General features: G+C 46.4%; 1 protein-coding gene across 1 annotated transcript in view; it reads right to left on the bottom strand.

The window, feature by feature from the left end:
• Nucleotides 1–19,463, bottom strand: part of LOC139240297 (cell adhesion molecule CEACAM5-like) — a 132,106-nt gene that overhangs the window by 102,248 nt on the left and 10,395 nt on the right. Inside the window, exon 4 of the mRNA XM_070868759.1 lies at nucleotides 3,874–4,158. Coding sequence (XP_070724860.1) covers nucleotides 3,874–4,158 — 285 coding nt within the window. The remainder of the gene's footprint in view (nucleotides 1–3,873; nucleotides 4,159–19,463) is intronic.

Here is a 19,463-nt window from a genome sequence, read left to right as displayed (position 1 = left end):
TAAAAACAATTGAGTCGTGATAATGGGGTCCTTCAATTATCCTGACACGGACTGCAGAAAAGTAAAAGTCAAGGTTGTGTGTGGGGTGGTGGGAGGGGAGGGGCAGAGCAAGACTTTTCTGAAATGTGTACAGGAGAACTTTCTTAATCAGTGTGTTTCCAGCTCCACGAGGAAGGAAGCAGTGCTGGGTGTAGCCCTGAGAAATGAGAGAGGAAAATGGAGAGTGTGCAAGGAGGGGATAGTTCGGGTACAGACTAAACACAATCCCACAGGGGGCAAAAGGAACGACACGTGGAGGCCGGGCTCCCTCGAGTTTAGAAGAATGAGAGGGGATCTCATTGAAACATACAACATTCTTAGAGGGCTTGACAGGGTAGATGCAGCGAGGATGTTTCCCCCGGGCTGGGGAGTCTAGAAGCAGGGATCACAGTCTCAGGATAAGGGGTTTAGGACTGAGATGAGGAAAAATTTCTTCACTCAGAGGGCAGTGAACCTTTGGAATTCTCTACCCCAGAGAGCTGTGGAGGCTGGGTCATTTGAATATATTCAAAACAGTGGTCGATAGATTTTTAAATATTAAGGGAATCAAGGAATGTGGGGATAATGCGGGAAAGGGGAGTTGAGGTAGAAGATCAGCCATGGTCTTATTGAATGGCGGAGCAGACCCGAGGGGCCGAATGGCCGACTCCTGCTCCTATTTCTCATGTTCTAAAAAAATGAAGATTAAAATGACAGGAAAAGGTCACGATAAATTTCAGGTTCAAAAGTCAGATGGGAGTCAAGCCCGAATGCAAACAGTGCAGAGGGGAACTGCGAGAGGAACTAGGAGGTGAAGACTTTGTATCTTTCTCAATGGAAAACAATACTTAAAGAGCAAGCAGCAACATGTTGTGACCATATAAAGAGTAAAAGGGTAGTCAGAGGAAGGGAGGGGCCGATTTAACTGGAAATCTTTGTGTGCCGACAGGGGGCATTAAATGAATAGTTGTTACAAGCTCCTGTTATTTGTTGAGTAATACTCTGTCCAATGTTATAGCTACTGTTCGGGGGGCCGATAAGAACATAAGAAATAGGAGCAGGTGTAGGCCAATACGGCCCCTCGAGCCGGCTCCGCCATTCAATAAGCTCATGGCTGATCTGATCATGGACTCAGCTCCACTTCCCTGCCTGCTCCCCATAACCCCTTATCCCCTTATTTCTGATTCTACTTCCTGATCTTCCGAGCCAAGATCCCTCCTCTCTGCTTATTATCCCTTAATATCATGCTTCACCTCACGTTCCATCTGATGGTCTTTTCGAAATGTCAAGTTTTAAAAAATGTGTTCCTGGGATGTGGGCGTCGCTGGCAAAGCCGGCATTTATTGCCCGTCCCTAATTGCCCGAGAGAAGGTGGTGGTGAGCCACCTTCTTGAACCGCTGCAGTCCATGTGGTGAAGGTGCTCCCACAGTGCTGTTCAGGAGGGAGTTCCAGGATTTTGACCCAGCAATGATGAAGGAACGCCCGATATATTTCCAAGTCATGATGGCGTGTGATGTGGAGGGGAACGTGGAGGTGGTGGTGTTCCCATGCACCTGCTGACCTTGTCCTTCTAGATGGTAGAGGTCACGGGCTTTGGAGGTGCTGCTGAAGAAGCCTTGGCAAGTTGCTGCAGTGCATCGTGTAGATGGTACACACTGCAGTCATGGTGCTCCGGTGGTGGAGGGAGTGAGTGTTGAAGGTGGTGGATGGGATGCTGATCAAGTGGACTACTTTGTCCTGGATGGTGTCGAGCTTCTCGAGTGTTGTTAGTGCTGCACTCATCCAGGCAAGTGGAGAGTGTTCCATCACACTCCTGACTTGCGCCTTGCAGATGGTGGAAAGGCTTTCAGGAGTCAGGAGGTGAGAGACTCGTCACAGAATACCCAGCCTCTGACTTGGAATATTTAGTTCCCAACCTTAGTCATCTTGCAACCATGTCTCTGTAATGACTATTAGATCAAGGCCATTTATCTCTATTGGTGCCGCTAATTCATCTATCTTGTTATGAATGCTTTGTGCATTCAGATAAAGAACCTTTAATTTTGATGTTTTACCATTATTCCTGCTTTCTCTTATTCGCTGATGCACTTTGAACTCTGTCTCTTCCTGTCACATTCTGATTATCTTCACTCAAGTTGCTACACTGCTCCATTGTCTTGGCTTTCCTCGTGGATTTATAAATTTCCCCTCACCTGACCACACCTGCCCCCCACCCTTTTTAGTTTAAAGCCCCATCTATAGCCCTAGATATTCGATTCACCAGGACACTGGTCCCAGCCCGGTTTAAGTAGTGAATGCCCCAAAGGAACAGCTCCCTCTTTCCCCAGTAATGGTGCCAGTGCCCCATGAATCAAAACAATCAGAACTGGTCCTGCCACCTTCAAACCTGGGCAGAACACAGCGAAAGGTACAAAACTCAAATATTACTGAGCATACTGAGATCCTAAAGTGGCAGATTCCCAGGACTCTGTGTCTGCCAATGAACCTTGTCTTATAAAAGAGCTAGATAACTGTACGTTGATATTCTCACAAAGGAAAAGGATTGCGAGATGTGATCAGATGTTCCTGGTATTAAAATTGTCTTCTGTCTATTCTCTACAGATATTTTAACTTAAAACAACTTTGAAAGCCTTTTGAGTGAAAGAGCCTTTAACTATAGTTCAAATTCTTACAATCAATTAAATATGTAAATTGTTAATTAGATGTTGCTCGCAAATGTGCCTGGAACCATTTCCCCCTGAAAATTAGCTTCCATATTTGAACAGACAGGATACAAATCGAATATTGAAGTCAATTTACGTCAAACAGCATTATTACGCAACTGGATTTACACACGACAGAACAGCTCCGGGTAGGAGGGCATTGAGTCATGAGGTCCAGAGAGAGGTCGGCTAGCTCTAAGTTGTCAGATCCCTAACTGGATAGTCTTTATCTTCAGACCACTGGTGAGAATAGGATCCCAACCCGCTGTGACTAACCCCTCCCCCCGCTCACTGGCACCAGTAAGGTTGGAGAACGTATGAACACTCACTCCTAAATTCACTGCTTGTGTGTCATTGTTTACAGATCTGAGCAGCCTTCTGATTGTAAAGGTCACTGCACATTCCAGTTTCTGAAAATATGCCCCCCAACTGGACTGATACTCAATGTGTGTTCATTTAGCAGGGAGTTAATAGACGAATGGCAAGTTCGAGACCGTACTTTTTTTCCGACTGATCTGTTGAAATGTTTTAAAATGTACAGGGCTTTGGTGAGACCACACCTGGAGTACCATGCACAGTTTTGGTCACATTATCTGAGAAAGAATATACTTGTCTTCGAGACGGTGCAATAAAGGCTCACTAGATATCCCTGGGATGAGAGAGTTGTCCTATGAGGAGAGATTGAGCAGATTGGGCCAACACTCTCTGGAAGTTAGAAGAATCAGAGGTGAGCTCACTGAAACATACAAGATTCTGAGGGGTATTGCGAAGGTTAAATGCTACGAGGATGTTTCCACTGGCTGGAGTGTTTAGAACCAGGGGACATAATCTCAGGATAAGGGCTCGGCCATTGAAGACTGAGATGAGGAGGAATTTCTTCACTCAGAAGGTTGTGAATCTTTGTAATTCTCTGCCCCAGAAGGCTGTGGATGCTGAATCATTGAGTATAATCAAGGCTGAGAGAGACTGATTTTTGGACTCTGGGGGAATCAAGGGATATGGAGATCGGGCGGGAAAGTGGAGTTGAGGTCGATGAGTAGCCCTGATCTTATTGAATACCGGGAGCAGTATGGCCTACATCTGCTCCTAATTCTTATATTCTTAAAAGGCTGCTCTGAGAAAATTGCCAATGTCTAACATTGCCCCACTCACCATAAATCTTTAAAATCAACGCTTTGCTTTGATCTTTATTCACAGCGTTGCTTGCTATGCAGACGATCTCTTTACTGTCAGTTGTGTGCACAGGTTTGATTGACAGGCTGCGCTTATCTGCAGAAAGTGTGTACCGTGGATCCACCGGTAAATGATTCCCATCAAAGTTCCAGGAATAGGTGGGATCAGTTCCTGCCGCTGAACATTTCAGAGTCACGTCATCTACATTTTCTGTAAAAATGTCTTTCACTGGGCTGATACTGATTTTCACATCCAATACTCGAGCTGCAAAAGAAAATATTTGTAAAAAATGTGTTCTTGGTGCATTAATATTAACCTCAGTTTTGTTCCTGGTAGGCTGGCGCGTTGTTGCAAATTCTGGTTTCAAACGATAATGTAGATGATTATAGGTTGGGACAGAAAAATAACCGAATACGGTATAATTCTTCCAATACGGACCTGCATAAGGAGCGGGACCAGATGTTGTATTTGTTTGGGAAAGGTTGATGAAATATTCTTGGCAGCATGATGTGCTTCATGATGGGACAAGAACTATGTAATATTTAACCAGCAATTGTCATGCTCGAATGCTGGAAACATTTAAACAGTTTCACTTGAATATTATTGGCGGTAGGAAGTTAAATATCTTTATAGAAACATAGAAACATAGAAATTAGGTGCAGGAGCAGGTCATTCAGCCCCTCGAGCCTGCACCACAATTCAATAAGATCATGGTTGATCATTCAACCTCAGTACCCACTTCCTGCTTTCTCTCCATACCCCTTGATCCCTTTGGCCGCAAGGGCCATATCTAACTCCCTTTTGAATATATATAACGAACTGACCTCAACAACTTTCTGCGGTAGACAATTCCACAGGTTAACCACTCTCTGAGTGAAGAAGTTTCTCCTCATCTCAATCTTAAATGGCTTACCCCTTATTCTTAGAATGTGACCCCTGGTTCTGGAACTCCCCAGCAACGGGAACATTCTTCCTGCCTCTAACCTGTCCAATCCCGTCAGAATTTTATACATTTCGATGAGATCCCCTCTCATACTTCTAAACTCCAGTGGATACAAGCCCATTTGATCCAGTATCTCCTCATATGTCAGTCCTGCCATCCCAGGAATCAATCTGGTGAACCTTCGCTGAACTCCCTCAAAGGCAAAAACGTCCTTCCTCAGATTAGGAGACCAAAACTGAACACAACATTCCAGGTGTGGCCTCACCAAGTCTCTGTACAACTGCAGTAAGACCTCCCTGCTCCTATACTCAAATCCTCTAGCTATGAAGGCCAACATGCCATTTGCCTTCTTCACCGCTTGCTATACCTGCATGCCAAACTTCAATGACTGACGTACCATGACACCCAGGTCTCGTTGCACCTCCCTTTTTCTAATCTGTCACCATTCAGATAATATTCTATCTTCCTGTTTTTGCCACCAAAGTGGATAACCTCACATTTATCCACATTATACTGCATCTGCCATGCATTTACCCACTCACCTAACCTGTCCAAATCACCTTGCAGCCTCTTAGCATCCTCCTCACAGATCACACCACCACCCAGCTTCGTGTCATCTGCAAACTTGGAGATATTACATTCAATTACTTCATCTAAATCATTGGTGTATATTGTAAATAGCTGGGGTCCCAGCACTGAACTGTGTGGCAATCCACTGGTCACTGCCTGCCATTCTGAAAAGGACCCATTTATTCCAACTCTCTGCTTCCTGTCTGCCAACCAGTTCTCTATCCACGTCAATACATTACCCCCAATACCATGTGCTTGAATTTTGCACACTAATCTCTTGGGTGGGACCTTATCAAAAGCCTTTTGAAAGTCCAAATACACCACATCCACTGGTTCTCCCTTGTCCACTCTAGTAGTTACATCCTCAAAAAATTCGAGAAGATTTGTCAAGCATGATTTCCCTTTCATAAATCCATGCTGACTTGGACCGATCCTGTCACTGCTTTCCAAATGCGCTGCTATTTCATCTTTAATAATTGATTCCAACATTTTCCCCACCACCGATGTCAGGCTAATCAGTCTATAATTCCCCGTTTTCTCTTTCCCTCCTTTTTTAAAAAGTGGGGTTACATTAGCTACCCTCCAGTCCATAGGAACTGATCCAGAGTCAATAGAATGTTGGAAAATGACCACCAATACATCCACTATTTCTCGGGCCACTTCCTTAAGTACTCTTGGATGCAGCCTATCAGGCCCTGGGGATTTATCGGCCTTCCTTAACACAATTTCCTGACCAATAAGGATTCTTCAGTTCCTCCTTTTCGCTCGACCCTCGGACCCCTAGTATTTCCAGAAGGTTATTTGGGTCTTCCTTACTGAAGACAGAACCAAAGTATTTGTTCAATTGGTCTGCCATTTCTTTGTTCCCCATTATAAATTCACCTGATTCTGATTGCAAAGGACCTACGTTGTTCTTCATTAATCTTTTTCTCTTCACATATCTATCAAAGCTTTTGCAGTCAGATTTTATGTTCCCTGCAAGCTTCCTCTCATACTCTACTTTCCCCCTCCTAATTAGACCCTTTATCCTCCTCTGCTGAATTCAAAATTTCCCCTAGTCCTCAGGTTTGCTGCTTTTTCTGGCCAATTTATATGCCTCTTCCTTGGATTTAACACTATCCCTAATTTCCCTTGTTAGCCACGGTTGAGCTACCTTCCCCATTTTATTTTTACTCCAGGCAGGAATGTACAATTGTTGAAGTTCATCCATGTAATCTATAAATGTTTGCCATTGCCTATCCACTGTCAACCCTTTAAATATCATTTGCCAGTCTATCCTAGCCAATTCATGTCTCATACCATCGAAGTTACCTTTCCTTAAGTTCAGGACGCTAGTCTCTGAATTAACACTGTCACTCTCCATCTTAATAAAGAATTCTACCATATTATGGTCACTCTTCCCCAGGGGGCCTTGCACAACAAGATTGCTAATTAGTCCTTTCTCATTACACAACACCCAGTCTAGGATGGCCAGCTCTCGAGTTGGTTCCTCGACATATTGGTCGAGAAAGCCATTCCGAATACACTCCAGGAAATCCTCCTCCATCGCATTGCCACCAGCTTGGTTAGCCCAATCTATATGTAGATTAAAGTTGCCATGATAACTGCTGTACCTTTATTGCACACATCCCTAATTTCTTGTTTGATGCCATCCACAACCTCACTACTACTGTTTGGTGGTCTGTACACAACTCCCACTAGTGTTTTCTGCTGTTTGGTATTCCGCAGCTCGACCCATACAGATTCCATATCATCCAAGTTAATGTCCTTTCTTACTATTGCGTTAATTTCCTCTTTAACCAGCAACATTACTCCACCTCCTTTTCCTTTTGTCTATCCTTCCTGAATGTTGAATAGCCCTGGATGTTGAGTTCCCAGCCTTGGTCACCCTGGAGTCATGTCTCCGTAATCCCAATTATATCATAATTGTTAATAGCTGCCTGCGCAGTTAATTCATCCACCTTATTACAAATACTCCTCGCATTGAGGCACAGAGCCTTCAGGCTTGTCTTCTTAACACTCTTTGTCCCTTTAGAATTGTGCTGTAATGTGGCCCTTTTTGATTTTTGCCTTGGGTTTCTCTGCCCTCCACTTTTACTATTCTTCTTTCTATCTTTTGCTTCTGCCCCCATTTTATTTCCCTCTGTCTCCCTGCATAGGTTCCCATCCCCCTGCCATATTAGTTTAACCCCTCCCCAACAGCACTAGCAAACACTCCCCCTAGGACATTGGTTCCGGTCCTGCCCAGGTGCAGACAATCTGGTTTGTACTGGTCCCACCTCCCCAGAACCGGTTCCAATGTCCCAGGAATTTGAATCCCTCCCTCTTGCACCACTCCTCAAGCCATGTATTCATCTTAGCTGTCTTGCTATTTCTACTCTGACTAGCACGTGGCACTGGTAACAATCCTGAGATTACTATCTTTGAGGTCCTACTTTTTAATTTAACTCCTAGCTCCCTAAATTCAGCTTGTAGGACCTCATGCTGCTTTTTACCTATATCGATGGTACCTATATGCACCACGACAACTAGCTGTTCACCCTCCCCCTCCAGAATGCCCTGAAGCTGCTCCGAGACATCATTGATCTTTGCACCAGGGAGGCAACATACCATCCTGGAGTCTCGGTTGCGACCGCAGAAACGCCTATCTATCCCCCTTACAATAAAATCCACTCCCACTATAGCTCTCCCACTCTTTTTCCTGTGCAGCAGCGCTAGCCACGGTGCCATGCACTTGGCTGCTGCTGCCTTCCCCTGGTGAGCCATCTCCCCCAACAATATCCAAAGCGGTATATCTGTTTTGGGGGGAGATGACCGCAGGGGACTCCTGCACTGCCTTCCTACTCCTGCTCTGCCTGGTGGTCACCCGTTCCCGATCTGTCTTTGCAACCTTTACCTGCGGTGTGAACAACTCACTGAACATGCTATCCTCGACATCCTCAGCATCACGCATGCTCCAGAGTGAATCCATGCGCAGTTCCAGTGCTGTCATGTGGTCGAACAGCATCTCGATCTTTTGGTTCAATAAATGGGACTGAGCACTCGATGGTTCGAATTGTGCGTGATAGTTGGTTACGCGGAAATCAGAGCACAATGTTGTAGCAAACAGCAGTAGCCAATTTGCGCACAGCAAGCTCCCAAGTACATCAATGAGATGATGACCAGGTAATCTGCTTTTGTAATGGTGGTCGGAGGATAAAGCAGGACAACAGGGAGAATCTCACTGTTCTAACTTCAAAATGGTGCCATGGGATCTTTTACATTCAACTAGAAACCTCTACACTTGCTTAAAACCTGCTACATCATAACTTGTTCCAGTTCTGACGAAAGGTCTCTGACCTGAAACATTAACTCGGTTTCTCTGCCCGCAGAGGTTGCCTGACCTGCTGAGTATTTCCAGCATTTGCTGTTTCTATTTGCAAAAATTTAACATTAATCATTGCTAAACTGCAGTCACTTTTACTTCTCAAAAGAGTACCAGATACTTAGGTCGTGATTCTGCTGACTGTGGCGTTTCTGTGGTGGCTGATGGTGGTGATGGGTCCTGACTCTGCTGCTGGCTCCAGCCCGGCCTCTGAATCGAATTTCCCGACATTGGGCTTGTTAAGCTCACCCAGCATGTTTCCCAGCCAATCGGAGGAAGCAAGTCTGATTACATCATTTGATGACACATCATCAGCAGGTTTCCTTCGACATGGCCATCTTTGTTTTGACTGAGGTTCTGCAAACACTGACAAACACTGCACAGACGTGCAGGGCTCACTCAGGCTCTCCCGTGACAAACTTCATATACTTATGGAGGGAGTCACAGCACTCAGGGAGGTCCTCTTCTCTGCCAATGGGCGGAAGAGAGCTCCCTAGGACATCAATGCAGCCTGGTTGCACATTGCAGAGGAGGGCACAAGCAGGGCTGTGGTCAGGAGGATCTAGGTGCAGTGCCACAAACGTTTCAATGATCTCAGTAGATCTTGAAACATTTGTAGAAAGCCACACTCAACCTCGTCTTGCTGTGCCTCTCATCAGATTCCCCATCACAATGCCTTCCCTCCCCTACTCCTGCACATCCTTACTCACACCAACTTACATAAGAACATAAGAACATAAGAAATAGGGGCAGGAGTAGGCCATATGGCCCCTCGACCTGCTCCGCCATTTAATACGATCATGGCTGATCCAATCATGGACTCAGCTCCACTTCCTGCTCGCTCTCCATAATCCCATATTTCCTTATCATTTAAGAAACTGTGTAATCTGTCTTAAATTTACTCAATGTCCCAACTTTCACAGCTCTCTGAGGCAGCGAATTCCACAGATCCACAACCCTCTGAGAGAAGAAATTTCTCCTCATCTCAGTTTTAAATGGGCAGCACCTTATTCTAAGATTATGCCCCCGAGTTCTAGTCTCCCCTATCAGTGGAAACATCCTCTCTGTATCCACCTTGTCAAGCCCCCTCATAATCTTATACAGTTTGATAAGATCACTGCTCATTCCTCTGAATTCCACTGAGTAGAGGCCCAGCCTACTCAATCTTTCCTCAAAAGTCAACCCCCTCATCCCCGGAATCAACCTAGTGAACCTTCTCTAAACTGCCTCCAAAGCAAGTATATCCTTTCGTAAATATGGAAACCAAACCTGCACGCAGTATTCCAGGTGTGGCCTCACCAATACCCTGTACAACTGTAGCAAGACTTCCCTGCTTTTATACTCCATCTCCTTTGCAATAAAGGCCAAGATTCCATTAGCCTTCCTGATCACTTGCTATACCTGCACACTAACCTTTTGTATTTCATGCACAAGTACCCCCAGGTCCCGCTGTAACATAGAAACATAGAATCATAGAAAATAGGTGCAGGAGTAGACCATTCGGCCTTCGAGCCTGCACCACCATTCAATATCATGGCTGATCATTCACCTCAGTATCCCTTTCCTGCTTTCTCTCCATACCCCTTGATCCCTTTAGCCGTAAGGGCCATATCTAACTCCCTCTTGATTATATCTAACGAACTGGCATCAACGACTCTCTGCGGTAGAGGATTCCACAGGTTAACAACTCTCTGAGTGAAGAAGTTTCACCTCATCTCGGTTCTAAATAGCTTACCCCTTATTCTCAGACTGTGACCCCTGGTTCTGGACTTTCCCAACATTGAGAACATTCTTCCTGCATCTAATCTGTCCAGTCCAGTCAGAATATTGTATGCTTCTATGAGATCCCCTCTCATCCTTCGAAACTCCAGTGAATACAGGCCCAGTCAATCCAGTCTCTCCTCATACATCAGTCCTGCCATCCCTGGAATCAGTCTGATGAACCTTCTTTGCACTCCCTCAATAGTAAGAACATCCTTCCTCAGATTAGGAGACCAAAACTGTACACAGTATTCCAGGTGAGGCCTCATCAAGGCCCTGTACAACTGCAGTAAGACTTCCCTGCTCCTATACTCAAATCCCCTAGCTATGAAGGCCAACATGCCATTTGCCTTCTTCACCGTCTGCTGAACCTGCATGCCAACTTTCAACGACTAATCTATGATGACACCCAGGTCTCATTGCACCTCTGCTTTTCTTAATCTGCTGCCATTCAGAAAATATTCTGCCTTTATGTTGTTGCCACAAAAATGGATAACTTCATATTGATCCACATTATACTGCATCTGCCATGCATTTGCCCACTCACGTAATCTGTCCAAGTCACCCTGCAGCCTCTTAACGTCCTCCTCACAGCTCACACCGCCACCCAGCTTCGTGTCATCTGCAAACTTGGAGATATTGCACTCAATTCCTTCATCTAAATCATTGATGTACATTATAAATAGCTGGGGTCCCAGCACTGAGCCCTGCGACACCCCACTAGTCACTGCCTGCCATTCTGAAAAGGACCCGTTTAGACCTAGTCTCAGCTTCCTGTCTACGAACCAGTTCTCTATCCACATCAATACATTACCCCCAATATTATGTGCTTTAATTTTGCACACCAATCTCTTGAATGTGATCTTGTCAAAAGCCTTTTGAAAGTCCAAATACACCACATCCACTGGTTCTCCCTTGTCCACTCTACCAGTTACATCCTCAAAAAATTCTAGAAGATTTGTCAAGCATGATTTCCTTTTTATAAATCAATGCTGACTTGGACCAATCCTGTCACTGCTTTCCAAATTTAATCTTTAATAATTGATTCCAACATTTTCCCCACTACTGATGTCAGGCTAACCAGTCTATAATTCCCCGTTTTCTCTCTCCCTCCTTTTTAAAAAAGTGGTGTTATATTAGCTAACCTCCAATCCTTAGGAACTGATCCAGATTTGATAGACTGTTGGAAAATGATCACCAATGCATCTACTATTTCGAGGGCCACTTCGTTAAGTACTTTGGGATGCAGACTATCAGGCCTTAGGGATTTATCGGCCTTCAATCCCATCAATTTCGCGAACACAATTTCCAGACAAATAAGGATTTCCTTCAGTTCCTCCTTCTCACTTGTGTATCTTTAAAGAATGCACTCTCATGTTCCACCACCAGGGAGCGCATCCCCTGAAGTCCCAAGGAATCCCAGCATCCCTTGGGAGCACTGTATATATTCCGGCCCCTAAGGCCTGTTACTCACTCTGGAATGTCTTAATAAAGACTGAGGTCACTGTGACTTTAACCTCCCTGTGTTCAGTCTCATCTGTGTTAGGAACACAATAACTGGCGATGAGTATACGAATCCAACGCAAAGATGCAGCAAACTGTGGGCATCCTGGAGAAGTTCTTGGAGGGTGAGGACTGGGGAGCCTATGTCGAAAGGCTAGACCAGTACTTTGTAGCCAACGAGCTGGACGGAGAAAGAAGCGATGCAAAAAGGAGAGCGGTCCTCCTCACGGTCTGCGGGGCACCGACCTACAGCCTCATGAAGAATCTTCTGGCTCTGGTGAAACCCACAGATAAGTCATATGTGGAGCTGTGTACACTGGTTCGGGAGCATCTTACCCCGAGGGAGAGTGTGCTGATGGCGAGGTATCGGTTCTACACGTGCCAGCGATCTGACTGTCAGGAAGTGGCGAGCTACGTCGCCGAGCTAAGGCAACTTGCAGGACAATATGAGTTTGATGGCTACCTGGAGCAAATGCTCAGAGACTTTTTTGTACTGGGCATTGGCCACGAGACCATCCAATGTAAACTTTTGACTGCAGAGACACCGACCCTCAGTAAAGCCATTGCGATAGCACAGGCGTTTATGTCCACCACTGATTCCACCAAACAAATCTCTCAGCACACAAGTGCTAGCAATGGTCATAAATTAACTGGAACTGTGTTTGCAAGCAGAAATGTACAGGGCAGAAACCTCGAGTCTGCAACTGCCAGCAGGCCTCAGGTGACCCACATGACTCAAAGTCCGCAACAAAGGATGAATGCAAGGCAATTCACACCTTGTTGGCATTGTGGACGATTCCATTCAGCCTATTCATGCCGCTTCAAAGGGTATGTTTGCAAGAGCTGTGGAACATTGGGACTGCTCCAACGAGCTTGCAGAGGAGCTGCAATCTCTGCAAAACCTGCTAACTACCACGTGGCAGAGGAAGATTGGTCCATGGTGGATCAAAGCAATTTCGAGCATCAGAGAGAGAAGGCAGAGGCTGAAGTACATGGGGTGCACACATTTTCGACGAAATGTCCACCTATAATGCTAAACGGGGGTGGAAATGGCGCAGCCTGCAAACTTGCTGATGGTGGCGCAGCCCGCAGATTTGTTGATGGTCATTGAAGCGTTTGAAAATGATAAATCACCTGTCACGGCCCACCAGATTAGGACTTGGACCAGCCAAGATCCTCTGCTGTACCCACTAAAAAACTGTGTACTGGATGGGAGCTGGGCCAGCATCCCAATTGAAATGCCAGAGCCAATCAAGCCATTCCAGCGGCGAAAGGACGAGCTGTCCATTCAGGCAGACTGCCTGTTGTGGGGTAACTGAGTAGTGCTACCCAAAAAGGGCAGGGAGACTTTCATCTCGGATCTCCACAGCACACACCCGGGTATAGTAATGATGAAAGCGATAGCCATATCCCACGTGTGGTGGCCCGGTATCGACTCTGACTTAGAGTCCTGTGTACGGCAATGCAGCATGTGTGCTCAGTTGAGCAACGCGCCAAGAGAGGCACCACTAAGTTTGTGGTCCTGGCCCTCCAGACCATGGTCGAGGATCCATGTCGACCATGCGGGCCCGTTTCTCGGTAAAATATTCCTGGTGGTGGTGGATGCTTTTTCAAAATGGATTGAATGTGAAATAATGTCGGGAAGCACCACCACCGCTACCACTGAAAGCCTGAGGGTCATGTTTGCCACCCACTGCCTGCCTGACATACTGGTCAGTGACAACGGGCCATGTTTCACCAGTGCCGAATTTAAAGAATTCATGACCCGCAATGGGATCAAACATGTCACCTCCCCCTGTTTAAACCAGCCTCCAATGGGCAGGCAGAGCGGGCAGCACAAACAATCAAACAGAGCCTTAAACGAGTCACGGAAGGCTCACTCCAAACCCGCCTGTCCCGAGTACTGCTCAGCTACCGCATGAGACCCCACTCGCTCACAGGGGTGCCCCCGGCTGAGCTACTCATGAAAAGGACACTTAAAACCAGACTCTCGCTGGTTCACCACAACCTGCATGATCAGGTAGAGAGCAGGCGGCAGCAACAAAATGTAAACGATGGCCGCGCCACTGTGTCACAGGAAATTGATCTGAATGACCCGGTTTATGTGCTAAACTATGGACATGGTCCCAAATGGATTGCGCGCATGATGATAGCTACAAAAGGGAGTAGGGTGTTTGTGGTCAAACTAGACAATGGACACATTTGCAGAAAGCACCTGGACCAAACGAGGCTGCGGTTCACAGACTGCCCTGAACAACCCACAGCAGACACCACCTTTTTCGAGCCCACAACACACACCCAAAGGATCAACGACACCACGCTGGACCAGGAAATCAAACCCATCACGCCCAACAGCCCAGCAAGGCCAGGCTCACCCAGCAGCCCTGCAGGGCCAACAACATGCCAGCCCAGCGAGGGCACAGCTAACACACCAGAACAGATATTTGTACCGAGGCGGTCCACCAGGGAAAGAAAGGCTCCCGACCGCCTCACCTTGTAAATAGTTTTCACTTTGACTTTGGGGGCAGTGATGTTCTGTATCTGTAAAGCATGCACTCCCATGTTCTGCCACCAGGGAGCACACCCCCTGAAGTCCCAAGGAATCCCAGCATCCCTTTGGAGCACTGAATATAAGGCCTGTTCCTCACTCTGGAGTGTCTTAATAAAGACTGAGGTCACTGTTACTTTAACCTCCCTGTATGCAGTCTCATCTGTGTTGGGAACACATCACTAGAACCTCGGTCCCCTGGTATTTCCGGAAGGTTATCTGTGTCTTCCTTCGTGAAGACAGAACCAAAGTATTTGTTCAATTGGTCTGCCATGTCTTTGCTCCCCATTATAAATTCACCTGATTCTGATTGCAAGGGACCTACATTTGTCTTCACTAATCTTTTTCTCTTCACATATCTATAGAAACTTTTGCAGTCAGTTTTATGTTCCCAGCAAGCTTCCTCTATTTCCCCCTCCTAATTAAACCTTTGTCCTCCACTGCTGAATTTTAAATTTCTCCCAGTCCTCAGGTTTGCTGCATTTTCTGGCCAATTTATATGCCTCTTCCTTGGATTTAGCACTATCCCTAATTTCCCTTGTTAGCCACGGTTGAGCCAACTTCCCCATTTTATTTTTACTCCAGACAAGGATGTACAATTGTTGAAGTTCATCCATGTGAACTTTAAATGTTTGCCATTGCCTATCCATCGTCAACCCTTTAAGTATCATTCGCCAGTCTATTCTAGCCAATTCATGTCTCATACCATCGAAGTTACCTTGCCTTAATTTCAGGTCGCCAGTCTCTGAATTAACTGTGTCACTTTCCATCTTAATAAAGAATTCTACCATATTATGGTCACTCTTCCCCAAGGGGCCTCTCACAACAAAATTGCTAATTAATCTTTTCTCATTACACATCACCCAGTCTCGGATGGCCAGCCCTTGAGTACTGCTGCACTTTGCAATCTTTCTCCATTTAAATAATAACTTGTTCTTTGATTTTTTTCTGCAAAAGTGCATGACCTCACACTTTCCAACATTATACTCCATCTGCCAAATTTTTGCCCCCTCATTAAGCCTGTCTTTGTCCTTTTGCAGATGTTTTTTTGTTCTCCTCACACCTTGCTTTTCCTCCCATCTTTGTATCATCGGCAAACTTGGCTACGTTACACTCGGTCCCTTCCTCCAAGTCATTAATATAGATTGTAAATAGTTGGGGTCCCAGCACTGATCCCTGGTTACTGATTGCCAACCAGAGAATGAACCATATATCTCTACTCTCTGTTTTCTGTTCGCTAGTCAATCTTCTATCTGTTGTGTATGGAGAAAGAGACAGTCTGAACACTGTGAGCTCAAAGTAAAGTGTGACCTTAGTCTTTTATTGCAGGTCTCCAGAGTGCCTCTCCAACCTGTGAAGCCTCCTTAAGTACCAGTGCTCCCAAGGGATTATGGGGATCCCTTGGGACTCCAGGGGATGAGCCCACTGGTGGCTGTACAGAGTAAATACAAATTTACATATATAACAACACTCCCCCCAAAGTCAGTAGTGTAACTATTTACAATGTGAGTCAATCTGGGGCGCTCCTTGTCTTGGTTGATCGTCTCGGTGTGAAAGCTGGTGTTGTTGAATCATTTGTTGGACCCTCATTGGGCTACTGTGCAGCTGGCCTTGCTGGGCTGCCTGGTGTGTTGGGCCCTGCAGGGCTGCTGTGGATGATGGGTTCTGCTTCGTGGTCAACCGTGGTGCCGGTTGCCACTGGTGTGTATGTTGGGGGATTCAAAAAGTTCGGGTCCGAGGTGGGTTGCTCAGGGTAGTCAGTGAATCTGAGTTTGATTTGGTCCAAGTGTTTCCGGTGAATGAGTCCATTTTAAAGTTTGACCCAAAACACCATGCTACCCTCTTTGGCCATGACAGTGCCGGGAAGCCACTGGGACCTTTCCATAATTTAATACAAATACAGGATCATTGATTTCAATCTCGCGTGACACATTTGCACGATCATGGGATGCACTTTGTTGAAGCCGCCTGCTCTCTACCTGTTCATGTAGATCAGGGTGAACTAACGACAGCCTTGTCTTAAGTGCTCTTTTCATGAGCAGTTCAGCAGGTGGGATCCCAGTGAGTGAGTGGGGTTTTGTGCGGTAGCTAAGCAGGACTCGGGATAGGCGAGTCTGCAGTGAGCCTTCAGTTACCCTCTTCAAGCCTTGCTTGATGGTTTGCACTGCTCTCTCTGCCTGACCATTGGACGCTGGTTCAAACGGGGAAGATGTGACATGTTTGAGCCCGTTACAGGTCATGAATTCTTTGAAATCAGCACTGGTAAAACATGGCCCATTGTCGCTCACCAGGACATCGAGTAAGCCGTGTGTGGCAAACATGGCCCGCAGGCTTTCAGTAGTGGCAGCGGATGTGCTAGCCAACATTATCTCACATTCAATCCACTTGGAGTACGCGTCTACAACCACAAAGAACATTTTACCCAAGAACGGGCCGGAATTGTCGATGTGTATCCGAGACCAGAGTTTGGAGGGCCAAGACCATAAACTTAGCGGCACCTCCCTGAGTACATTGCTTAACTGCGAGCATGTATTACATCTGTGAATGCAGTATTCTAAGTCCGCATCAATACCGGGTCACCACACGTGGGATCTGGCTATCGCTTTCATCATTATGATGCCTGGGTGGGTATTATGGAGGTCATTGATGAAGGTGTCTCTGCCCTTCTTGGGGACCACTTCTCGATTGCTCCACAGAAGGCAATTTGCCTGTATAGACATTTCATCTTTGCGCCACTGGAACGGCTTTATCTCTTCCTGCATTTCCACTGGGACACTGGACAAGCTCGTGTGAAGCACACAGCTTTTGATTAGAGATAATAAGGGGTCCTGGCTTGTCCAGGTTTTAATCTGCGGAGCAGTGATGGGTGATTGCTCACTCTCAAATGCTTTCATAACCATGACTAGATCTGTGGGCTGCGCCATTTCCACCCCCGTGGTGGGCAATGGCAGCGTACTGAGAGCATCGGCGCAGTTTTCTGTGCCTGGCCTATGGCGATCGCGTAGTTGTATGCGGACAACGTGAGCACCCATCTCTGGATGCGGGCCGATGTGTTGGTATTTATCCCTTTACTCTCAGAAAACAGGGATATAAGTGGCTTATGGTCAGTTTCCAATTCGAATTTTAGCCCAAACAGGTATTGATGCATTTTTTTTACCCCATAGATACACGCTAACACTTCTTTTTCAATCATGCTGTAGGCTCTCTCAGCCTTAGAAAGACTCCTGGATGCATAAGCAACCGGTTGCAGTTTCCCAAAATCATTAGCTTGTTGCAATACACACCCGACACTATATGACGACACATCCCATGCTAGTACCAAAGGCTTACATGGATCATACAACACGAGCAATTTGTTTGAGCAAAACAATTTTTTCGCTTTTACAAAGACATTTTCTTGGCTTTCGTCCCAAACCCATTCGCCCCCTTTTTGTAGTAAGACATGCAGTGGTTCTAGCAGTGTGCTGAGACCAGGTAAGAAGTTACCAAAGTAGTTCAAGAGTCCCAGAAATGACCGCAGCTCCGTCACGTTCTGTGGCCTCAGTGCGTTCTCGATTGCCTCCGTCTTCGTGTTGGTGGGCCTGATGCCGTCCGCTGCAATCCTCCTTCCCAAAAACTCCACTTCAGGCACCAGGAAAATGCACTTCGAGCATTTTAACCTGAGCCCCACACGGTTGAGTCGACTAAGAACCTCCTCCGGGTTCTGCAGATGCTCGACTGTGTTCCGACCTGTGACCAAGATGTCGTCCTAGAAGACCACGGTGTGCGGGACCGACTTCAGTAAACTTTCCATGTTTCGCTGGAATATCATCGCCACTGATCGGATTCCAAATGGGCATATGTTATAAACAAAAAGGCCCTTGTGCGTGTCCCTAAGGGACAGCATGCAGGTGAGAGCCTTCTATGATTCCGCCTGCGTCATGTATGTTGAAGTCAGATCCAGCTTCATGAACGTCTTTCCTCCCACCAGCTTTGCAAAGAGTCGGCGGCCTTTGGTAGTGGTTATTGGTCCTGCAGGGAGAAACGAATGATAGTTACTTTGTAATTGCCACAGATTCTGACGGTGCCACCTCCCTTGAGGACTGGAACAATAGGACTGACCCACTCACTGAACTCGATCGGTGGAATGATGCCCTCTCTTTGCAGCCGGTCTAGCTTGATCTCTACCCTTTCTCTCATCATGTACGGTACTGCTCTCACCTTGTGATGGATGAGTCGCTCCCCGGGAATTAGGTGGATCTGCATTTTTGCTCCTTGGAATTTCCCGATGCCTGATTCGAACAGTGAAGGAAATTTGTTTCAGACTTGGGCACACGAAGTGTCGACAGCGGTCGATAGCGCTCGGACGTCTTCCCAGTTCCAGCGTATCTTTCCCAACCAGTTCCTGCCGAGCAGAGTGGGACCATCACCCGGTACCACCCAGAGTGGTAGCTTGTACACCACTCCATCGTAGGAGATCTTTACGGTGGCACTGCCAATTACAGGAATCAGTTCTTTTGTGTAAGTTCTTAGTTTCGTGCGAACTAGAGTTAAGACTGGCCTTGAGGTCTTGTTGACCACAACCTTTCAAAAGTCTTTTTGCCCATGATGGACTGGCTCACGCCAGTGTCCAGCTCCAATGACACCGAGAGTCCATTTAGTTCAACATTCAGCATTATTGGGGGACAATTCATGGTGAATGTGTGCACCCCATATATGTCTGCCTCCACTATCTGAGGCTCTGGTTCGTCGTGATCCTCCATGGATCTGTCCTCCTCTGTCACATGGTGGTTTGCAGGTTTAACAGAATCTGATGACGTCACAGGGCTGCAGGACGTTGATTGGTTGGTGAGTCCGACAGGCTTTGTCCCTCCGCATGCTGAGAAACTGTCAATTGCTGG

Source organism: Pristiophorus japonicus, chromosome 31 (genome assembly GCF_044704955.1).
Source record: "Pristiophorus japonicus isolate sPriJap1 chromosome 31, sPriJap1.hap1, whole genome shotgun sequence".
In the NCBI taxonomy this organism is placed as follows: domain Eukaryota; kingdom Metazoa; phylum Chordata; class Chondrichthyes; family Pristiophoridae; genus Pristiophorus; species Pristiophorus japonicus.
The sequence above is the reverse complement of the archived record's forward strand: the minus strand, read 5'-3'. Positions and strand labels throughout refer to the sequence as shown.